The following is a 24,178-nucleotide window of genomic DNA, read 5'->3' on the forward strand; positions in this document are numbered from 1 at the left end:
TGCTGTCTGGTATTTATTTGAGCCTGGTCTGTTATAAGTAAACTCCGGCTTCAAACAAGCCACACAGTAACCTTGATGCCAGGGAGTATACTGATCTTGCTCAAGGAAAAGCTCACTTAAGATTCCTCCTGAACAAAACTCAAATCCTACCTAGGGGTGTTCAGACACGAGACCCTAGGATGTCATTTGAGTAGCTGATACTTTTTTTCCTAGATTTCTTGAACTTGAATGTTCCCATTACTGCCTCACAGATTTGTATTCTAAACAGCAGTTACAAGTTAATTATATAAGCTGTCTTTAATTAACATTCATTTAGTAAGTAGTATTTTCCATTGTGTTTAGTGATGAAATAAAATAATCACATATCCTTGTATACTAGTAACTTCATAGCTGATCGTGGCAGGGAAAATTAGCATGTAGCAGTACAAGCAACTGAACTTGTTCAATTAAATGCTGAGACCCACAGACATCCATATATATGTGGTACATGATGACATCGGCAAGTTCATGGGCTTAAATGAAAGATACAAAATGGATCAAGCATCCTTCTAACAGGAGGAAGTGGTGAAAATTCATTCTATACCCTTTGTATTATTTTATAGGGAATAAACAGATAGGATAGAGCTATCGAACTATTGCGTTAAAGATATAGTCATTGGATATATATATATATGTATACCTAAACTTTAAAATGAGTAATCATCTTCATACAGGCTACTTGTGCTTTCATAATTTTTATTGGAACTCACACAATTAGAAAATAGCATTGAGTCATGAATATATTTCTATATCATAAGTATCTATTGCCATGAAATTAATATTTCTTTTTATCTCAGGAAGCCGAAAATTCAAGTTCTTCCTTGTATTCTCTGTCATTAAGATGCAACTGACTTATAGTCTCAAGAGTAGATGGACTAATATGCTCTTTCTTTCTTATAGGAAAGTAATTGTGTTACTATTTTTTTCTTTAAAAAAATCAAACAAGGGGCTAAAGAGATGTCCATGGCAGAGGACTGGAGTTGGGTTCCCAACAGCCATGTCATGCAGCTCTACACCACCTGTAACTCAGCCCCAGTGGATCTGATGCCCTCTCCTGGCCTCAGTGGGCACCTGTACCCACGTGTTCGTACCAATGCATAGATACACATATAAGACAATTATTTTTTAAAATAAATAGTAAAAATTAAATGAAAGCACATCAAATAAACCTCAATTCTCCTCTCTGTGTTAATATCCTCTTGTGTGGGGTGCGTTACTATTTCTTCTGGGGTTCTGTTGCACAGACTGCATTGGTAGTTGCTCAGTGTTTGGAGAACTGTAGGGAGATGATGGCCAAGCAGTTTATAAATGGAAAACTAATTTCATACAAAGGCCCCAAGGAAGGCGCTAAAGCATAGAAGTGTGAGCGTACAAGTGGCTAGAGAAATTTGGAGTTATTTTGCTATCACACTCTTAATTGCACCAACTACAAAGTGGCATGTACTTCAGCTGGGAGCATAGGTGACGTCTAACGAATGAGCATCAATATGGCACAAACCAAGTGCCTCCCATTCTCAAAATTATTTTGTCAGATTTTAAAAGAAAATCACAGGGAATTCTCATCCAGATTTTGAATGACAGTTCTCTGCATGCAGTAGACAGAACAAAACCAAGCTCCTCCTTCACAAATGAGATAGGAATAGATTGAAATCATGATAGTGACTGTGTCATTTGGATGGAAAAAAAATAAGAGAAGGATTAAAAGGGAATGGGCGAAAGAAAAACAAGGGGAAAGTGTAAGGATTAAAGAGACAGGGGAGAGGCAAAGGGAGAGAGGAGGGCAGATACTTAGTAGGTTCATCATGAGAAAGAAGAAAGGAAAACCGGAGAAATTAGAAGAGTGAGTAGATGCCATTTCCTCCATCTGAGGCTGGCGGGGGAAGCGGGGTACGCAGATGGTCATCACTCAGAGCTGGTTTCCTGTGTTTTCTGAATTCCAAGTGTCCAAAGATGAGTATTTTGTTCTCTGTCTTCTATTTTTCTTAGTTAGACCGATTCAAAGAACCACCTGCTTACGGGCCCATGTGTGACATCCTGTGGTCAGACCCCCTGGAGGACTTTGGAAATGAGAAGACTCAGGAACATTTCACTCACAACACAGTCAGGGGGTGTTCGTACTTCTACAGGTGAGGATCAGGCCCTCACATTCTGGAACATGTGTGTCTTACAGTATTGGAGTTTATGAAGGATAAGTGAATAAGTGGATATAAAGAATGTATGCCTGCCTATAAATCCATGTATATACAAATTCTGTGAAGAGTAGGAAAGGCATGGGAAATAGGTGCTGAGAGAGGGCTGGTTGCTAATGATAAAATGTACTGAACACTTGTCTCTGCTGCATGAACTGTGGGAGAGCTCATTACTAGCCTTGCTTTTTTTCCATCCACAAATGTCCCGCGTTTCACCAGTTCGTATAACTTAAATCAGAAAACCAACTCCTCATTGGCTGACTAAGTCATACTCAATTCATTCTTACATTAGTTTAAAGTGTTTCTGGCTTCCTGGACTGCTGGGAGCCAGCAGTTATAGAAAGCCTGGATAACCTGGCAGGTTCACATTTAGCATTTTGACAAGCCACGTTGAAATGTCTTCATCATGCATTTTACATTTGCACATGTGGCATGGATGTCCAATCATGTCAGAAAGGGATCTACAGCACATTTGGGGTTCTGTGTGTCTGGACCACTGTACTGATGGGACACCTCACTTTTAGCTGCTGCAAATGATACTCTTAAAGTTGATTTGGTCCCTTCCTGTGTGATGTAATGGTGTGAATGTTCCTAGAAGGAAATAGGATTTGAAAACAAAATGGAAAATTTTAAATTCTAGAGCACATTCTGGGTTATGATTTATTCTCTGTTTCAACATTAAAACAAAACAAAACAAACAAACAAAAAAACCAATGATCCCTAGCAATGATGTTCACTTCTGCTGAATGATTTGGTCCAAAGAACTCTGTAGAACAAATTCATTCACACTCCTCCCATGTCTAAGTCAGCTGATAGAGTTCTCTGTACCAATTTCCTATTGAATAGTGGAACATTTTGTTCTATTCATTAAATTTTATTATGGATGAAAGGGTTTTTGTTTTTTTTTTTCATTTGCTAGTATGATTGGGGAATTAGTTTTGAACAAAAAGTCATATTTTCTGTAAACCATCATCCTGGGAGTAGTTTATCTTTTACATATCAGTAGTGACATTTATTCTGAACTGAAATGTCAGGTTACAAATTATCTTGTGTTTTGGAAAAGGCATCAAGACCGATGAGTATGTGCATGTAAGATGTTCTATAATTATGAAAAGCTTAAAGCTTCCTTTTGATAATTACTCAACTTAGGTGTAACATTTTAGGAATATGTTTGTCCTTATAGAAAAGAGGTATTTGAAGTAAATTAAAGCCAAGTGCTAGATCTTTCAAATCTGGTGTTAAATGCCCTGATTTTATTTATATATATGTCTCTAGGTTGTTTCTGTTTTGTTTCACTAAAATAATGCCATACAGAATCCAAACATGATTATAATGTTGACCCTTATTGTGTTCATCCACAGTAGAGTACTCTGCTGTCATTCTTCTGGGTCAGCCATTCAGGAAAATCTTACTCCAGATGACGTACTGGAGTAAGCTTACACAGTTGCATATTATTTTTGTTTTGTGTATTAGTTACATGTCTATGGCTGTGCTAAGACACTGTGACCAAAGAAACTTATAGAAAAGAGATTTTATTGGGGCTTACATTTCAGAGAGTGAGTCCATGACCATTATGATAGAGAGCATGGCAGTAGGCCAGCATGGCACTAGAGAAGTGGCTGAGAGTTTGTGTGTTGAGATAACAACTATGAGGCAAAGAGAGATAACTGAGATTTTGTGGGCTTTTGAAACCTCAAAGTCCACACCTAATGACTACTTCCTTCAGCAAGACCGCACCTCCTAATCACCAAACTGTGGTACCAACTGGGGACCAAGATTTCAAATATATGAACCTAGGGGGCTCATTCTATTTCAAACCATCACAATCTGTGACTATGGACACAAATATACAATATTATTTGTCACCCAGATGGTTAGAGTTAATTCTCCAGGTCATATGAGGTTCTCCACAGATGTTGGCCCTTAGTCTTGACAGATATGATACTGTGTGGCTAAATGTCTGAATCCAGAGTTTGTAACACTGATTGTTGGCAGAGGATTCTGGATTATTGTCTGTCAAAGGGAAAGAAGAATGTCTCATTAGCACAGAGGTTTTTTTTGTTGTTGTTGTTTTTTATTTTATTCTTTTGTCTTTAAAGTCACCTTGAAAGGATCAGAGACATTTTCTTAAGTTCATGTTTTAAAATCACCTAGACAGATACAAGTGAATGTAAAATTAGTGAAAGAAATTAGTGCTCATTTCCAGTTGGAGTTATTGACAATTATTTTGTCTTACAGTTTTATTTTGCATGTCTCCATATAGTCTTGGTATTTAATTTAATATGCCATGCTGCCTATGTATAACATATTATCTGGGCTATGATTTAAATAACACATAGTCATGCAGAAAAATATGTTAGGACAAGGCTAGAGAGATGGCTCAGCAATTAAGAGTGTGTACTTCTCTTGCCTAGGATCTGAGTTCAGATCCCAGCACCCACTTCTGATGGCTCAAAACCACTGTGAGCCTAGCTCCAGTGAGCTCTGACACTCCTGGCCTCCTTGGACACTTGCATACATGTACACACACATATACACATAACTGAGAAAGAGATAAATCTAAAAATCTTTAAGTGCATCAGGAAGTTTTTCCCCCTAGTTTTGTAAGTTCTTATAATGCCATACGTGTACGCAATGCAATCTGGTGACTTTCTCACATCAGCCTCTCTTATTTGCCTCCTACACCTATCATCTCACACACCTGTGTGTGTGTGTCCCTTTCCCAGAGTCATTGCTTTTGGCATTGTTGTGTGGCTCATTTGGTTTCAACAGTGTTACAATACTGACTTCTGAATTGGCACAAAAGTACTTGATCAAAACCAAAAATCCTTGACTTCTCCACTCCCAGTATTCCATTAACTTCATAGTCACAGATCAGAGCTCACACTCCCAAATGCCTACACTGTTCAGACAGGTAACTGATGTACTAGATGTGGGCCAGCATGAGACTGGAGATTATTGATATAAATATAAACCACAGAACAGTTGGTAGGATGTGGGTCTCCAGTTACCAGTTTGTGTCTGCATCAGGTGAATCATGGAAGCACTGTATTGTGGGTTTTCTGCTTCAAAGCCTGTGAGTTAAGTTAGGACATTCCAACATTGGAATGAGAACCTCAACTGGGGTAACACCAGTGTGAATGTTAGTGTGCCCGTGAATGCACATGCAGCACTTGAACCCTGTGAGTGTTAGTGTGCCCGTGAATGCACATGCAGCACTTGAAAACCACAGCAGCAGCCTCTGGTTCCTTTCCAGTTCTGAACCCCCCCCCCCCCCCCCGTGCCTCTCTTGTCCCATCTCCCCTAGTCTCTAAAGTACCTGATAGGCTCTGCCCTTCTGCCACATTTTTCTTGGTCTTCCTAAATGCCCCTCCAATCCCAAATCACAGTTAGCTATTTCATTATCTGCTAAAGCTGAGCATTCATTTGAGCATTTTCCTGTTCTTATATCTCGTAGAATGTGTATAGGAGGCTATCAAAAGACAAGTATAAAATTGTTCATTGCGTCAGTAACCATGATAGCCAAGATATGGAGACTATCCAAGTACCCACGTAGTACAATAATAAACTATACAATATCAGAATGTATGAATAAAGGTAGAAACACTGCCTTCTTTACAGATTAAAGTGTAATCAGTGTGTGTGTGTGTGTGTGTGTGTGTGTGTGTGTGTGCGCGCGCGCGCGCACGTACGTGCACATACAATAACTCTAAGTCACATATAATCACAGAGGGTTGACTATGGCAAATGAGAATGACCTAAACAAAACTGTGTGTACAAACATAGGTGAATAACACAAATAGGATGATGAGCAAAAGATAGTCAACAGTCGTATCATGAAATGAACTCAGCATACACGAAAACTGGCCTCTAGCATTGAAAGTCAAGGTGCCAGTTACTCTGAGTAAGAGTGACAGCCGTGAGGAGGTTCTGTATCTTTAAGGACTAGGTATGAGGTGTGAGGGTGCTTTTGTGTGAGGGGATACCCATCTTCTGATTAATGATCTCTTTATGTAGATATTTCACTTTAATAAAATGTTCGCTTTAGGGCTAGGAATGTAGCTCAGTGGTACAGCACTTGCCCGACATACATAAGGAACTGGATTTGGTCCCCAGCTCTACAAAATAAGAGTTTGCTTAAGTAACAACTGCTTGCCACTTCTCCAGATGCAAGTGAGGACTGTGTTCGGTAGAGTTCTGGCAGGAAGTTGAAGCCTCAGCTTCTAAAATCTAAATTCCTTAGATGACCCTGGGGCAAAGGAGAGACAGGAAAGTCCTAGGAAAAGAAGGTTGACTGAAGCCTCAGGGTACCCCAGGGTTGAGTAACCATGATCAGACCCCAGGGTTGAGTACCCATGACCAGACCCCAGTGCTGAGTACCCATGACCAGACCCCAGGGTTGAGTAACCATGACCAGACCCTAGGGTTGAGTACCCATGACTAGGCCCCAGGGTTGAGTACCCATGACTAGACCCCAGGCACAGAGGAGTGGAGCATCTGGGCAGACTGGAAAGGATGGAAACACCAGAAGGAGGAAGAAGCTTCTTGCACATGCCATGCTCTGCAGGGCTGAAGCAGCCAGGAAGACCAGTACCTTCCACACCTCCCCATGGGTGACTGCCCTTGTTTGGGCTCTCTCAGTTACTGCACGTGCACTCCAGATGGTGACAGGTTGTTGCTAAGCACTCCTGGAGAGTGAATGGAGAAACAGTGCATTCCCTCTGCTGGAATTTTCTGTTGCTGAAGGGCAGGTCTGTAATCATACTTTACATAACCCTGTGATAAATATCAGGTAGGTCCAAGGTGCAAATGGGAGAGGCTGCAATTCTCTAGGCCTGGGGGTGAAGTGGGCTTGACAGGAAGGCTTCTTACAGGATCACTTAACCCAGAGTAGAAAAACTGGTCTTTTGGGGAGGAAAAAACCCCACAGGGAAAGTATCTGCCAAGGCTTATGCATGCAGAAGCATTGTAGTGATACCTGCAGGCAAAAATCTTGATTAAAAAGCCTAAGATATTTAATTCAAAGTCTAAAATGTATTTGATATGTTAGAGAAACATAAATAAGAAAACAAGGAGCTCCAATCCAACTTTTCTACGTTTGCTTACATGTTCTTTCTAGCCTTCTTTGTTCACACTCAATCTCCAAACCCCTTCAGAATGGAATTTTCAAACCCTCTCCTGATCCACACCCATCACTTGGAGATCTTCTGCCAGATCAAGTTCTCAATGTTCTTTCATGACCAACAGATGAGGGTGGGGTTGCTGCCTTACCCTATAATGTCTGTATAACATGTGGAATATTTTACCTTTAGTGTATTTTATTCCTCTGTAGGTTTTTAAGTGTTTTTAAATCACATTTAATGTTTCTTACTAGTTTATAAGACCCTAGTCAAATCCCAATCCACCTGCCCTACCTCCCAGCAAAGGAAACAATCCATCAGCTGGCCTGGTAGGCCGCCACATTTCTTCTCTGCAGAGACAGTCAACCAGGAGCTCTGATACTGAGTACACTCATACATGCGTGCACAGATGAACCAAAACTCATTACAGTTTGTAAAAGAACTGCTTTTGCCAAAGAACCAAACCTTTCTCACCATCTGAATTAGTTACTTTTCTCCTGCTGTGACAACATACAGGACAGAGCGGTGTGAGGAAGGAAGAGAGTTACAGCCTGTCCTGGTGTGGAAGTCACATCAGCTGAGGCACATCAGTTAGGGTAGATCTGCCTACTTTGATGAACCTAATGTTAAAAAGTCCTGCACAGACATGCCCAGAGGTTTGTCTCCTAGATGTTTCTAGTACCTGTCATGCTGACCATCACTACTAACCATCACACAGTTGGTATCCCTAGGCATGTATCATCTTAGAAGTATTTCTTCCTGTTGATTGGAGAATTCATGCAAAAGAAACTGCATTTGTCTTCTCCAGTATTTTTGTCCCATGTACTAAGTACTATGTTGTCTCTCCAAAGTAGTTTTTTATTTATGAACATATCTACATGTGTGTATTTTTAGTGATATTGCCAGTTTATTTATAAAATACTGGTTTTTCTGACCTTAATTTCAATTATCAATTTAAATTCAAAAGTTTATTCATTTTGAATTGATTTCAAGGTATCTTGAGCAAAGGTGTTGTAATTATAAACATTATTTTAAGTTTTAAACAGTATTTCAAGTTTCAGTTTGTAATTTGGGTTTCAATTATAATGACATTTTGAGATTGAAGCTTTCTTTTCAATTTTAACTTTATTTATTGCTATGAGCATGTGGTGATGGGTCTTTGAGCGCAGATGCACACACTAAGGCACACATGTGGAATTCAGAGGACGCCTTTCAGAAGTAACTTCTTCCCTTCCACATGTATGTTCCTTATCTGCCTCAGGGACAGACCTGTCCCCAGAGCCAAGGGACTTGTTTCCTGAGTGCTGTGTGATTGTGCTGGATCCCAGCAGCCTCTGGGGGTCTGTGTGATGCATGGCGACTCTGGAGGACTTCCTAACCACTTCTTCTCTTCTCCTTCTGTGTCCGGCAGTTATCCAGCTGTATGTGACTTCCTGCAACACAATAACTTGTTGTCCATACTCCGAGCCCACGAAGCCCAGGATGCAGGGTGAGCGATGCTGAGGGTTTCTCAATGATTGCCATTTTGTCAGATGTCCATCACCCAGCATAGGCTGTGCATATTCCCTTTGGCCAGGCTCATTTCCAGAAGGAACTAGTTTTAAAATGGGCTTCTAGCAACTCAGGTATGGCAGAGTTGCAGGGAGTGCATGGCTGCTGATATATGGTGAATTCCTCTTTAACATTCCTCTATCTTTAGAAGGAAGAAATCCATTTATTTCCATTTCTTTTCTTAAGGACTTACTTTGTTCAAGGCACATCCCCTTCTTTCCTTCAATTCTTGCAATCACTATGATACCAAGGAGTGAAAACACAAGGCACTTTTCAGTCTTGGTTCACAGTGTGGATGAGAGTCACAAATATGTAAAAGTTATTACAAGTTGTAGGCTTGTTTTAAAGCATACCACTCCTGCTCTTTAGAGTTTTATAGGGGAGGAAATTGGGACATTAATGAACAAAAGAAAAAAGTCCCATATTCTAACTACCAAATAGTTCTACAGAATTAATTTTGTATTTCTTGAATTCTTAAAACCTAGTTTTGAGAGTTTGGGAAACTGAGAAATGTCAGGTGTTTACCTTAATGTTTTGAACCCGAGAGAGAGAAAGAAGGGAGGAGATTCATCTTAGGAATTGGCGTCTGACCTCCTTTGTCATTAGCTCCATTAAAAGGCCTTTGCTTGCCTTTAAAGAAATAAACCCATCCCTTTGAATTTTGCGTTTTCTGAAATGTAAAAGCACTCCTTTATAAAACCTGTGTGCTAAAGTGGGGTGTTTATACCTTGCTGCAGTGGCACATGTAGCACATGTCCCTGACACATGACAGAAGCTAAGGTCCTTTCCAAGAAGTGATTGGGAGGTAGGAGCTAACCTAGCATTGTACAGTCCATGTATTATTGCTGCCCATCCAAATGATCTGTTCATGCACAGGATGTGTCCACCCTCAGAAGTGTTTAAGCTTTTCAGGGTTGTGTTGTCCCCATGTTATTCTGGGGACAACTCTTCCAGCAGGCTAGACATGCAGAACAGATGTTTCTTAATCACATTACATACATGAGATTGTTTGCTCACTTGGACACGGTTGACTTGACCGGCTAATATTTCTGTTTAAAATGAACAGTTGGTTAATTGTTTGAGTAAGATGATGACATGTTATGTAGTTTTGTTATTTATTTACTCATCTTAAAGTAGGCCTAGCCAACCTCCTTTTATAAAGTCCAAGTACTAGGTAGGAATATGTAGCTTGACCCGTTATTCTTCACTTGAGAAGCCCCTGCTGGCTTGCAGCATATGTTATCGGTAGTCACTTTGCCTTTAAATAAAGTTTTCTTCTTACGTTGGGGGAAAAGGGGAGTTTATTACTGTCTTCCACTATGACAACCCCTGTACCTACCCCAAACCAAAGCATAACTCCGTAACAAAATACATCTGAAATATTTTTAAAAGGTTTTTAATGGGGTGTTTCTTTTGGGAAGAGACAATGTTTGAGTATTTCCAGAAAGAAAAAAATCAAAGTCTGTTTAAAGTTAAACTATTGAAGTGGCTGTCTGTATAAAGGTGCAGTTTGGGCAACTCTTAGAACTCAGCTACATTAAAAAACCAGGGGCGGGGGGGGGGGGGAGACAAAAATTAAATAAATAAATGCCAAAGAAATGATGATTATGTTGTATAAGAATGCTTCTAAGTTGATATTCCTAAATCTATAAGACAGAAGTTATAAGACATATTTTCATGGTGATAGAAAAAGAGCCCCTGGCTCCAGTTCTTTTTGAAAGATAAATGAAGGGTTCTATTATGATTAATTTTTGTCCTGATAGAGGAGAAGTAATGGGGTGGTTTCTTTCCAAAAGTTCTCATGGATGCTCTGTTCATTAGCCATTGATTACATCTCACCCGGCTGAGACAACAATCCTTCCTGTGCAGACACCAGCAGAGCCTGGTAATAAATAAAATTCTAAAGTAGAATGTCTCAATTAGAAAAATTCATAGATTTAATGAGACATTCTTGAAGGGGAAAAAATCATGGTGTCTCAGGAAATCACTTAAGCAAAAGGTTTATATGTAACCTTGTAGAGAATAGTTGGCAAAATGATTGGCCTGGGTCTCAACTCAGACCCCTCTCTGAAAACCGCAGTGGTCATGGGGTATCTCCTTGCAATCTCTAGCCTACATCTTTTGTGTTGAGCACCTGAAAATGAATTAGAGCTCTCCTGGATTCCACCCACCCCTGAAGTTTGCTAAGTTTAAAAGATACCCATTTGGAAACCACACATGTGATTGTAGATTTGCATTCTTGTCACTCCTGAAATAGATCGATGCCTGTGTTCAAAAGACTTAGAGAGATTTCATTTCACATATGTCATTGGATACTCTCTGAAAGACGGAATCTTCACTAATTTCCTTTCTGCAGGTGTATAACTTGGTGTCTATGCTCATCTTGCTTACATTTCATTTGTTGTCTGTAGGTACCGCATGTACAGGAAAAGCCAAACAACAGGCTTCCCTTCTCTAATTACAATTTTCTCAGCACCAAATTACTTAGATGTGTACAATAACAAAGGTGAGTGTAAATCTTTGATGAAATCTTAAGCAGTGTGTGAGTGTCTTCATGCTGAAACTAATTTTGACTTGTCTGTTAACATTTTAACCATTCCTCTTTTTGCTAATGCCATATATATATTTAAAGAAAGAAAGGGGTTCAGTTATTCAGAGGTGGAGTCCATGTGCTGGTATTTTTTAACTGTTTTCTAGACTATGTCTAATGTCTAGTAGAGATGCTATCTGCTCTCTAATAGATACAGACTTCTAAAAAAAAATAATAATTGGAGGTAACTCAAACTCAAGCTCCTTAAAAAGACTACATGGAGTGTGCTATAGCTGTATAACCTTTTCCAAGGCTACACTGACTATGACAGGCCTCCTCTGAAGCTAAGGAGTATAGGTATCCATTGACATAGTACAGCCATGTTTCCCAGCAAAAATATGCTGTCCTTAGAGAGGCAATAATTCCAAATATAATAGGGGATGTTCTCTGCATGCTGTGTGCTCTGAGGCAGTCCATACAGCAGGATGCTGGGGATTCACTAACGGTATCAACTAAGGGGATCCACAGGAAATGCATTTGGCAAGAAGAAATTTGCTGGATTGTTAGGGAAAGTCTTTAAAATTTTGATTCAGACATAAAAGAATGCTCAATTTTTATAGGAAAGCTATAAAAAGTCAAGGCTAGTGAATATTTTTTAAGCAATAAATTTATTTTGAGTTAAACTAATAAAAACTAATTAATTGGATTAGTTAGATGAAGGTTTTCAGCATTTCTCTTGTCATGGACATTGGCCAGAGTTTAAGTTTCTAAAATGTAAATATTTTGCTAGAGCATTTCAAAGGTTTTCCTAAAGAACAGTAGGAAAATGATAGCATATGCTTGTCTGTATGTCAGCACTTGGGAGGTGGAAGCATTATGATAAGAGTGTTAAGGTCATCATCAGCTAGCAATTTCCACACTAACCTGGGCTAAATGATACCCTGTCACAACAAAACAAGCAAATAGAAAGCACCAAGGAAAAAATGCCTTCCCCAAACACATTCATGACAGATATGGTTGGCAAATAGCATGAACTATTCCTACACACTTTATGACATATAAAACCTAAACCATTAAAAACGAGGACAATCAGGATATCATTCCATGATGTCCTTAGACATATCTCATTCTTCTGGGTAGCACTATTCCTTGGGGGTAGAAGGCCCCTTCTCATACAGCGGGTATGTTGCCTCTTTGTGTATGGTTCCAGCATGGCATGCCAGGGACCCGAACACCGGAGAAGGCAGTGCTTCACCGTCTTTGAGACTGTGTGGATCTGTAGCTCTCTTCTTGCCTTGGGTTGGTCACAGTCCTTCAGGAAGGGATAAAACTGTTTGCATTTGGGGAACCTTTTCAGAAAGCAGAAATTCTCTCGAGAGAAAAGAGAGACTGAAAGAAAAAAAGAAAGGTATATTCTTCAGTTGGAACATGATGTCAAAAGACTTTTGTGTCAAATTTCTGAAGCACTTTAAAGCTATTATGCTAACAGCTTGTGCAGTATATGGGAGTGGGAGTCAATTATTCACTGCTAACAGTGCGGATTGCTTGATTTGAATAAAATCAATGTTAGCTAGAATTTTAAAAAGCCATGCACCAAAATTGAGTTGCAAGACTCTACACACACACACACACACACACACACACACACACTCAAAGTGATGGAAGAAGAGCAGTGAGAGTTCTGTGAGTTAATCTCTGATGGTTAGAGACGATGACCACAGAGAACATTAGTCACACTATATGAAGCTCCTGCAAAGGAAGACAGGAGTGGCCCTCGCAGGCCAAGTGAAAGTATGAGAATAGTGGGTTTATGGTGCAAGCTTAAAGCCAGGGCAGTGCAGCCTTTCCCATCAGTAGTTTGTTCTTGCTGATGTTTCGGCAGCAGCATTTGGAAAGCTGATGAGACTGAACATCTCATCCTTTGTTGTCCCTCATTAACTCAGCCAGTGCCTCTCCTGTCTGCACAATTGCTTTCTCACCCATCCCCCAGCATCTCTTCTCCTGGGACTCTGTCAGCTCTTGAGAGATGCCTGGGCGAAAGATGGAAGTTTGGGTCACAGTGATCCCATCCCATCGCACAACAAGCTCATTTACGTGTGTTGGATATGCAGTGACAGCTCTGTAGGATAAAGGGGGGAAAATGATCCTTTGAAAATAATGAATGGAATTGCTTTGGGATTCCCTGCTGTGTAACACAAAAAGTCCATCAGCTTTTCATATTTTCTGTTATTAGCTGCCACATGTTAGCGCATGGTGTCTTGGATGCTGCCAAGAAAGGAGCCCTCCCTCAGCGGTTCATTGACAGTTTCACCACGTATTATTTAGCCGATGTGAATTCTCTCCTGCCTTCTATATGACCTGTGAAAGCTAATGTTAGCAGTTTTTTCAGCTCTTCTCCCTTAACAAATTTCAGCTTTGCATCTAGATGCTTACACCCCTACCCACTTATATAGATTAGATGCACCCATAAGAACACAATGTGTGTTTCGTGAAGATTTCTCTCTTTGAATAGGTGTGTTTCCAATCATAATCTCTTATGTATAGCATTTACCTTTTTTTTTCTAATTAGCTCTCTCATGTATTTCAGTTACATGCTAGTCAAATTAACATTTTGAATCACAGAGTTTGTAACGTACAGTGTACAGCCATGTTTATACCTTTGTTTCAGTTATGTTTCCTATCACTGTAATAAAAAAAATAAATACCATGACAAAACGACGTAAAGGAGAAAGAGTCAGTCTTGGCTCACAGTTCGAAGTTACAGTCCAGCCTAGTCAGGAAGTGGCAGTGGTAGGAGCTCAAGATAGCCACTGACATTGCATCAGCAGTGAGGAAGCAGAACTCAGTCAACATTTGTGCTCAGCTTACTTTCCCCCTTTTTATACAGCCCGGATCCACAGCCCAGGAGTGGATATGATACACAATGGGCAGGTATTAACCTAATCAATAGTCCTAATCAATAGAATCACCCACAGACACGCCTGGCTGGAACCCACCTCCTAGCTAATTTCAGATCTCATCAACTTGACAGTGCAGATTAACCATCAATGCCTGGCACATAGTAGGCAGTCAACACATACATTGATTAGTACTTGTTCTTTCTAGAAATTAATAGTCCCATAGCACCCCATCAGTACTGGCCCAGAGAGAGACATTCCTACTGATAACAACCTTTATATGCTTTCCAATTTGTAGTTAGACCTTTGTTGAGTGAGTGCTTTGCATATTTAATTGTTTTTATGTGGCTCTGTAGCTTAAAGAAAAAGCTATTTTCTATTTACCCAAATATACCAAACAGGAGAAAAATGCGATCATGACACTTAAAAAATAAGTGGCCACCTGTAAAATTGACCAACTCTATCTAATTACTAACAACACTGAACAAGCTTATATTAATAATATACTACTATATTTTACTACTACAGTAATTTACTGCATATAATGCACTGAGCTGCAAGGTATCTGGGCTATGTCTTAAACGTGATCTTAGCCCTAATGTGCCTGAGTCTCTGTTAGCATGGTAGGCACAGTTAAGTACTTCCTTCAATAAAGAGTTAATATTTTTGAGTAACGCTGTGAAGAAAAAAGCAAAATAGAAGAGTGGCATTACTTCATAAAGACAGGAATAGCTTAACTCAGAATGAGACAGTAAGAGCAAAATCTTTTGTGACTCACAAAAACCTGGACCCAATACAAATGGTGCTTTGGACATTTCAGTTTGACTGAATATTAGAATGAACCTCTGGGAAAAACGACAACACTGTATTTTATACCTTGATAGAAACAGACAGGTCCTTTTCATCCTTAAAGGGCTTGAGGAAGAAAGTGGTAAAAAGTCTGGTCTAGAACATGAACAAGAGCATCATTTGTCATGCTGTTGAGATTCAAACCTACACAAACTATGATGTTTGTGACTTAAATTAGATGATCTGAATTGCTCATGAAAAGATTTCCTTTACCAAATCTTGATATTTTCAAATAGGCTACAATCAAAAAATAGTTATGGACTTGAGGAAAAGAACAAAGAAAGCATTTATAAATGAAAATAGATTGATATCTCATCAAGAAGAGACTTTGGTTAATGGCTGATTTAAGGGTCCAAGATATGAATCATCTTGACAGTCATGGAGTGTACACTTAGAAGATACAGCATTTTAGGAGCTCTTTGGATGTGGTCCTTAGCTTTTGGGACCTTCCATGGCACTCTCCATGTAATACAATGTCATCACACCCGAGAAGCTTGGTCCACCTTGTCCATGATCCCTCAGCACTGCCGCCCAGATGTTGGTATTGTATCCCTCTGTTTTATGAGCCAAACTCAAAGTCAACTAGATGATATCCTAGTCATAGGTGGGAGAAGCAGTTGAGTGTCTCTGGCAGGACATCCTTGAATAACATATTGGTCTATTGTTATACAGCTTGTCAAAAAGCTCATTTCTGTACAAAATTGAATAGTGGTTGAGTTTTGTCTTTGTTATTGCTGTTTTAGTTTTTAAGCATGAGTCTGTTTCTGCAGAGCCTGGTGCCTGACTTAAATTACATGAACAGAACTGTCCGCACAAGTATTCTAAAGACAGTGTAGTCTCCTGTAACTGCAGGCTTAAGTGGGCTACGAATGGCTTTACCAGTTGCCTGAGATTCAAACACAGAATTTTCCCCACAGCAGGACTTCTCAACATGTGCATTTTCCTCATCCCATCCAAAGTTTGAGATCTTGTTAATTGGGCCTGAGCAACTTGTTGCCTCAAATCACATATAAATATAAAAGGATAAGCCTTAAGCCATCCTAATGTTTTGTAATTTGATATTTTATTGTTGTTGTTAATGCCTTTTATTTGACAGATGAAGCAAAAACAATCTTAAGATACTCAATTTTAAACTGTTTCTTTTTTCAGTTGTTAAATAAGCGTTCTAGCTCTTGATCCTTTATTATCATGGTAAAACATGTACACTAGAAAACTAAGCTCTTGATAATGATTCTTAAACCTAAGGTCTCCTGGGAAACTGGAATATAAGCCTTCATTGAAGAATGAATCAGAAACTGAAAATAAAGCCTTTGATGTTACAACTTTTTGTGATCAGTTTGAGGTACTATGTAGTCATATAGCCTAACAAAATCTCAAAATTAGGCAGGCTTGACTGTTCTTCTGATAAATCGCTCTTGTAAGATAAAAGGATGAAAATCTACCTTGGAGCACTTAGCAGTGTGTGACTGCTCTCTACCTCTCACATATAAGACACTCTGTCCTGAGCAGGAATCCCACTGTCATGGTTTCCATTTCCTTCCCCATGGCCACCTAGAGTGATGCGCTTGATATTTATGCTTATAGACTGCAGCAGGTAATACACTGTTGAATAGATGTTTCACTTCACTGCTCACAGTGTACTTTAGTTGTACACAACCGTAGCAACATTTTAAACACTTATCATATGACAGACCATGCTCAAAGAATTACTATGTGTAAAGTCATTTAATCTTTCAATCCTTATAAATTAATTACCTTGTCATCTTGCTGCTTTTGTTGATTTAAAAAAAAAAAAAAGAGGGTGCAGGAGACAGGAGTGGAGTGGGGTCATATTTGCCTCATGGTTCCCCAAGCTCTCAGGATAGTACAGAAGTAGAATCTCAGTGGGTTGATTTTGGTCCACACTGACCTCCTTCCATGCTGTTCCACCATTGCTGATTTGCTTCGGCGTCCTCAGGGCAGTGCTCCCAGGGTCTGCCTCTTCACACATAGGTCTGCTGTGTTTCTGTGACCAGCTGTTCCTCAGTAAGAAAGGAAAGCTTTGGAATGAAAGTCAGTACTGGCCACTCGAAGACTGTACAAGTGTTACCTATCTGGTATCACATTGTTGCGAGATTGGTGTGGGAATACTTTTTATATTGTTTATTAAGATAAGAAATCCATCTCTCGTTTTAAGTGTGTCACTTGGAGCACTTACACCTCTCCTTGTATTTATTCAGCAATACAGAATACAGTGTGGGTGTTGTTGCCGGAAGCCAGTTGTTAAATCGGTCATTTCAGACAAGTTTTCACCGGCATCTGTGTGCACATTTCACATGTAGGAAGGAAGTGACATAGAAACTCACACATGAAGATTTAATAATTTTGAATTATTCCCATTCCATGTTTTAATTAATGAATTGTGTATGTATGTGAATACAGGTGTGTCCTGCTGCAGGATGCCTGTGGAGGTCAGTGGAAAACTCTCAGGAGGCACTTATCTCCTGCCACCTTGTGGGGCCTGAGCATTGATCTCAATTGACCAGCCTATACTCCACATTTTAATTGAATTGATCCGTATAGAACCCATGTGTCTGTGCTGTAACAGCATTCCCACTTTTGTAAAAAGCACCCCTACATAATGAGTTTCATCAGTGAGGTCATTACTAACATTCAGCAAAGTGATAGCACAATGAAGATCCTTGCTTCTCCTTCATTGCATATAAACTCCCTGAATTTCAGTTCTCAAGACTGTAAATCTAAGTATGTAAGGAAATGGAGTAAAGAGACATACTATGATGTAAGCTAATTTAACAATTTCTTTAAATGTTTTTAAACTTTCGTTTTTATTTTGTCTGTGGGTGTCCTGCCTGAGTATGTATCTGTATACCATATGCATGCATTACCCAAGAAGGCCAAGAGAGGGCACCAGATGCCCTGGAACTGTAGTTTCAGAAGGTTGTGAGCTGCCATGTGGGTGCTAGGAATCTAACCCAGGTCCTGTAAGAGCTCTTAACTGCTGAGCCATCTCTACCTCCCCTTAACAGTTTTTAAAATAGTTTATAAATACTCCCAAATAATATTAGTAAGAGCAATACCTCCCGTTAGGTAAAAGGAATAAAATGAGCCTGAGATGGTGTCATACGGTAAGAGCACTACCCATTCTACCCAAATCTTGTCTTTGTTTTTTTTTTTTTTTTTACTGATTTAAATTTTTATTTTTTAAAATTATTTTTAGAGTTGCCTTGCCTCTTCCCCATCATGCTGAAGCCTATATCTTTCACACAGACCCACTACTGAATACTCTCTTGCTAGTTGAACAAAAGCGACTGGGGATGCATCTTGACACACTGAAATGCATTTTCAATCAGTCTAGTGATTGATTAGATTATTACACTGGACTGAAGCCTACTAACGTAGGAATCTCCACACAGCATTTAACAGAGAAAGCAGAGGTAACAGTATTGAATCAATGGGTGGTGGTTCACTGGGTATTCATTATCTGGAAATTGTAGACCATGAGAGCCTGGTGGCCTGTGTTGTAACTTTTGTGACACCCTTGGTTCTGCGTCACTATTAAGTCCATATACCTCATTTTATTTCTGAGGTGACACGGTCCCTCTTTCCTAATTCTTGCCTGCACCCTTTAGGCTTTACTATTCCTGGCTACAAACAGCATGTGTTACTTAAAGTTAGTTCTGTTTTTAGTGCCATTTGGAAAACATCTTTGTCTTTCACCTGCCTCCTCTGTCCTGCTGTTTCTCACCTTTTCCTTGCTTTTGCTCTTTCTGTTTCCTCCCCTTGATCTTCAACACAACTGAATACCAACTCATACCGAGTATGATGTGCATGACCTTAAATGAATAAAAGGATTTAGACATCTTCATCCTTTCTATCATTTTCTTCCTCTGCTTTACCCCCAATTCCGTATCTGAGTAATCACCATGTTTAGAATTGGCTATTACTGTGCTTAAAAAGTGAAGCAAGGAGCCAAGGCAGGAGATTTTTACGTTTGAGGCCTGCCTGAGCCAACAAGCAAATTGAAGTCCAGTCTGCACAAGACCTGTGTCAAAAGGGATGGTGGGGTGTGGGTCTAGCATGAGCAAAGCTCAAGTTCAGTCCCCCTACCAACAGAAAAAGAAAGGAGAGAGTCTTGGACCCAAATGAGCATGTGTATGCACACACATGAGCCCTAAGATTGGTTCAGAGTGTTTACAACAATATCTGGTACACTATTTTCTTCATTGTGTAAAATAATGTCATCCAGATTTTACACAAAGAAGTATGTAACAAAGTTTTCACAGATATTTTAAGTTCCATGAGGGATGCAAATCCATAAATAAAAGCTCTGTGGAGGTTAGAAATGCATTCCTATTCTAGCGATTAAGGAGACTAAGGCATACAAATGGACTGTTATATGGTCGTGTGCCTTTATGTCCCTGACACTTTCTGTAGAGCTTAGATCTCTGACCACACAAAATTAACAATAATAAATAGCTCAGTAAGTTGATGATTAATTTGCTTCATCACAGCAATCCTTCTGCTATGTATATATTCTGAAAATATGCCTCATTTCCTTAAATATGTGACAAAGCTTATAGTTTACAAAATTGTAATCACATTTCAAGTAATACATACTGTTTATAGCCAGTAATAGTAAAGAGTCTTTGGCTTGCTCACTACGTGGAACTGACTAATCATTTGCCTATGAAGAACTCCAGATTAGGTGCTGAATCACAGTAAACCAATTAAGTTTCTCATGCTAAAGAATATCACTGTGGTTAAATTAAATTAACTGGAAACCGAAGGCTTGAAATCCATCTTGACCAATGATGTGTCGAGTGACTTGCAGAGGCATTCAGTCACCACATACAGAGGCCATCATGGCTTAGTAAATTGTTCTTGGCCTAAGCCATTGATGGCATTACAAACTATCATAAATGAAAATCGTCAAGCAGGACATAGAGCAGAGACCAGAAACTAGAGTTAGAGTCAGATTTGGAATGCAAGGGACCATGAAATCTGTTCATATAAGGCACAGTATATTATGGGAAAATGTACATACATAGAATATACATATATGTGTTTATATAGTAATAAATGGAGATCATATCTCCCAAAAGTATTCTTTAGGAGAAAATACAGATTGAGAAAATACACAGTATTTCATTATCTGGAAATACCATGTACTTTCTCCCAGCATCTGAAACCCCTTGCCTGTGGCATCCTGCTAGAGAATTTTACAAGCACATGGGTCTCATCTCAAGACCTTTTCCTCCAGCCTTTTTGCCTCCTGTGAAGGTGGGGCTTTGCAAAAGGAACATGGTGATGTTAGTTTTTCCACTAGAGCATCTGTTAGTGGAAAAATTGGAAGGAAATCACATCATGGATCTATTTGCTTATTTTATTTTATTTTATATTATTTTATTTTGCTATTTCTAGATCGACTATCATGATTGTGCTTCTAGCATGCCCCCATTTGGTATCTTTCACACATTTATTGCTGGTCTTTTCCTCTTCTCCATCTCTTTAAGATGGAAATAGATTATCAGTTACAGATAAGGAGATGAAAGATGTTAACAAGAGTAAGAAAAAGAATAAAATCCAAATTGTTTCCATCTTTGATTTCTATTTTCCCCTACCCTACAACAAGATGAGTGTTGAGAGTCTAGGCATGTTGGGATCAGTTTAGCTTTTGATATATATATAATTGGGAGAGGCGTTTGTTTTCACAGAAAAAGAATTGTGTATTCCTCTTGAAATCTACCTAGAATATGCTAAGCCTCTGTTTTGATGAACTAGTTACTTCTTGGTATAAAATTTTGAAAACTTCTCTTGAATTAGAGTCTTCCTTTGCATTTTGCTGTCCTTGCTATTTTTTTTTTCTTGCTTTGTTATGAGTTTCTCTGGCTCTCAATAGTGATAGGAAAAGGTGTTAAGAACTCCTACAAAAATTTTATTAAATGAAATCGTGTGTGTGTGTGTGTCCCCTAGCAATTTGAAAACCACAGAAACCCCTTGGTTCTAAGCATCAGGCTGTGGTCCAGAGATATAGTGCATGGTGTGACAGAGTAGCAGTATGATGTGTGGGCTGTTTTCCTTGGGCTTCACTGGATGCAGATGCCAGGGAAGCTACTGAAAGTACTAAAGGATTTAACATAGTGCTCAACAGTAGAGTCTTTGACTTACATACCAGAATTGCAATCAATCAATAAAATCCAGTATCCGTTTCGCAAACGATACTGAGCCCTTGGCTGCTGGTTTTAAACATACAAAAACATGCCTTTAAAGATGTCGTTCTGCAGGTACAATACAAATGACCAGACCAAATAATTACATAACTCTAAAGTGATTTATTCTGACATCACAAGAAGAATGAGTAGGGCCGCCTCCAAATGTGTAGGATTAGTAGTCTTTGCATTGCATCACAGGCTCTTCTAGCAGATTTTCACACCTGCAGCTCCAAGAGAGAACCATTTGCTTCTGTGCTGTCTGGTCTGTGGTAAGTCACGGTGCATAACTTAAGGCCCACGAATGTGTCACAGTGTCTCTTCATCCCTCTGGGACAAGTCATGTAAAGTCTTGGGAAACTGACAGTGGCTGGTAGACAGGACACTTGTTTCTAGTTTTGTTTTGTTTTTTTTCTTTGTTTTGCCTCAAATCCTTCATGTCTCCAGTATTTGTGCAAATACAGTCATCTGTATTTTGTTCACTGCACTGGGGATGCTTGTCCTGCAGACATTTTAGAGAAAAGTACACTGTTAGGGCTCTAGTTACATTTTGTAACCAGTGACAGGCGGGGGCAGGTGTCAGGGAAGGAAGATGTGGGAGGTGGGAGATGAAATGTTAGCTGAATTTTGTGAATGTAGATGTTTCAGACTAATTTGACTTATTTTTTATGCGTTATGATAATATATAATTATTGTGCAAAAATACCAAAATTTATGAGTAATTTATGAATGTGAAGTTGTTCAAATGGTTCTTTCAGAAATATGTCTTGTCACTGGAGAAAAGAATACCTATTGAGGTTCTGCATATTAAGTTAACGATTCATTATTTTTAGCCAGAGTATATAAGGAAAAGTCCAACATTTGTAGCCTGTAGAATCCCTGAGAACACTGATCAGTCGTTGTATTAATCATGAGGTTTTTCTCTGAAAGTTTGTTAACACCACTTATATTGGAAAGAGCTCATATAACTCTTCTAGCTAAACCCACATGTTCAGGTCAGGAAACCGAGACTTAACCTAGAGACAGTAAGTGGCCCTGGATGTCCTAAGTAATTAGTGACAGAATATGCTCGCTCTAGGTGCTTGGCCTTCCAGACTCCTACTCATCTTTAGAGAGAATAATGCCGAAGGAAAAAGAGTCTGTCCAAACCTTGATAGGCATGGAATGCTCTGTGTTGTTATGGTAACTCTGTATATGCTAGATGGATGGTGTGTATTTAGGCCCGGATTTACTGCTTTGAAAGTGTGGACGAGTAACTTACTTCGCCTCTCCACTCATTCGCAAAGAGAGATGATGAGACACTAGTAGAACATTGTGATTTATGATTATGTGTATAAAGGCCGAGCTGAGTGCCCTGCTGTGCCTGGATGCCAAGTGCATCTCCTGCTGAAATGGATCATTCCCATCATTAATAAAGAAAATAACACGTGTTAGCTTTTGCAGGAGGTACTGAAGTAGGCTGTGGTGATCCGACAGTGAAACAAGTAAGCTGCTCTACTGAACACTCTTCTCTCTGATTCACTGAGAGGGCAACCTTTGATTAGGAATTTGCATCCCATCTCACTTAAGCATGTACTTTGGCAAAAGTTGAACCATCTTTAAATATGAATACCACATCCAAAGTTAAATTAGTACCACAGCCAGGACTAGCATCCGTGCATGTATAATTTATGAAGGACAGCAGGGAATAGCGGAAAGGAATAGTGTCAGGAAAAGCTGAGTAGAAAGGGGGTGAGATGTGTCTGTTGGTGGTGGTTGTATAATCTGAGCAAGTTTCCCCCCTTCCCCACTGCAGTTGCTTTGTCTGCAGATAAGGGCATGTGTGAGCGGGTATACACACACACACACACACACACACACACACACACACAGAGCTTCTCAGATTTCTTTGGATGATCAAGTAATATATTTCATAAAGCTTCTCCCTGTTCTCCATCCAGGGCGGTGTTAATCACAATGTAGTTATGCCCAGGTGGCAACTAGGAATTGACCCCAAGACCTTCTGTGAATCCCACCATCCACAGATGTTCAAAAGCCTTACATAAAGTGGTATAATATGTACTTAACCGACGGGCATCATCCTTTATGTCACATCATTCACAATATGGAACATAATGGCAATGCCCTGTGAAAAGTTGCTGTGCTGAACTGTTTAGGGGCTGGTGGCAGGAGGAGGAAGTCTGTGCATGTTCAGTGTGGACACTGAACTGACTTTTAAACAGAACTTTGCGTGCAGGCTTGGCGGAATCCATGAATACAGAACCCATGGCTAGTGAGGGCCAGCCACCCTTTCTTTCTTTTCTCCTGCTAAACCACCTCCTGGTGCTAATAAAAAATTGGGGGAGAGGGGTGAGGAACAATTACTCTGAAAAGACAGCTTTGAGCCCTGAAAGGTTCTTTTGAAGATAAAAATACAGATTGAATGGTAACAAATTGTAAAAAAATAAAAATAAAAAATTAGCAGAAGTCTTGTGCTATGATAATAATGTCGGACACTAGAAATACTGTGTGTTGAAGATCAGAAGTGCTGCTGTGGTAATTTGTCAAGGTGTTTTTATGTTTGTTTTGTTTTGTTTTTGCCAAAGGGTATGTTGCTTAAATAATAGGACAATGCAAAAGACCATTTCCAAAAATATATGCAAGATTCAGTGTTTTCTCAGAAGAAGAGAATCCCAGCTCCCTTCCTGTCTGTGCTAACTGTGCCATCTGTGTTCCCAGAGTGCCTGATTCTATGTTTTCTGCAGCCATGGTAGTCAACTAGGTCTATAATTCAAAGCAAAAGCCTCCCTGCACA

General features: G+C 39.5%; 1 protein-coding gene across 2 annotated transcripts in view; it reads left to right on the top strand.

The window, feature by feature from the left end:
• The window catches only part of Ppp3ca (protein phosphatase 3 catalytic subunit alpha), a 290,646-nt gene that overhangs the window by 227,502 nt on the left and 38,966 nt on the right, over positions 1–24,178 (top strand). For both annotated transcript variants that reach the window (XM_036189582.1, XM_036189583.1), the window contains exons 6-8: positions 2,026–2,165; positions 8,760–8,837; positions 11,311–11,405. In XM_036189582.1, coding sequence (XP_036045475.1) covers positions 2,026–2,165; positions 8,760–8,837; positions 11,311–11,405 — 313 coding nt within the window. The remainder of the gene's footprint in view (positions 1–2,025; positions 2,166–8,759; positions 8,838–11,310; positions 11,406–24,178) is intronic.

The sequence above is a fragment of the Onychomys torridus genome, chromosome 6 (genome assembly GCF_903995425.1).
Source record: "Onychomys torridus chromosome 6, mOncTor1.1, whole genome shotgun sequence".
NCBI classification, from domain to species: domain Eukaryota; kingdom Metazoa; phylum Chordata; class Mammalia; order Rodentia; family Cricetidae; genus Onychomys; species Onychomys torridus.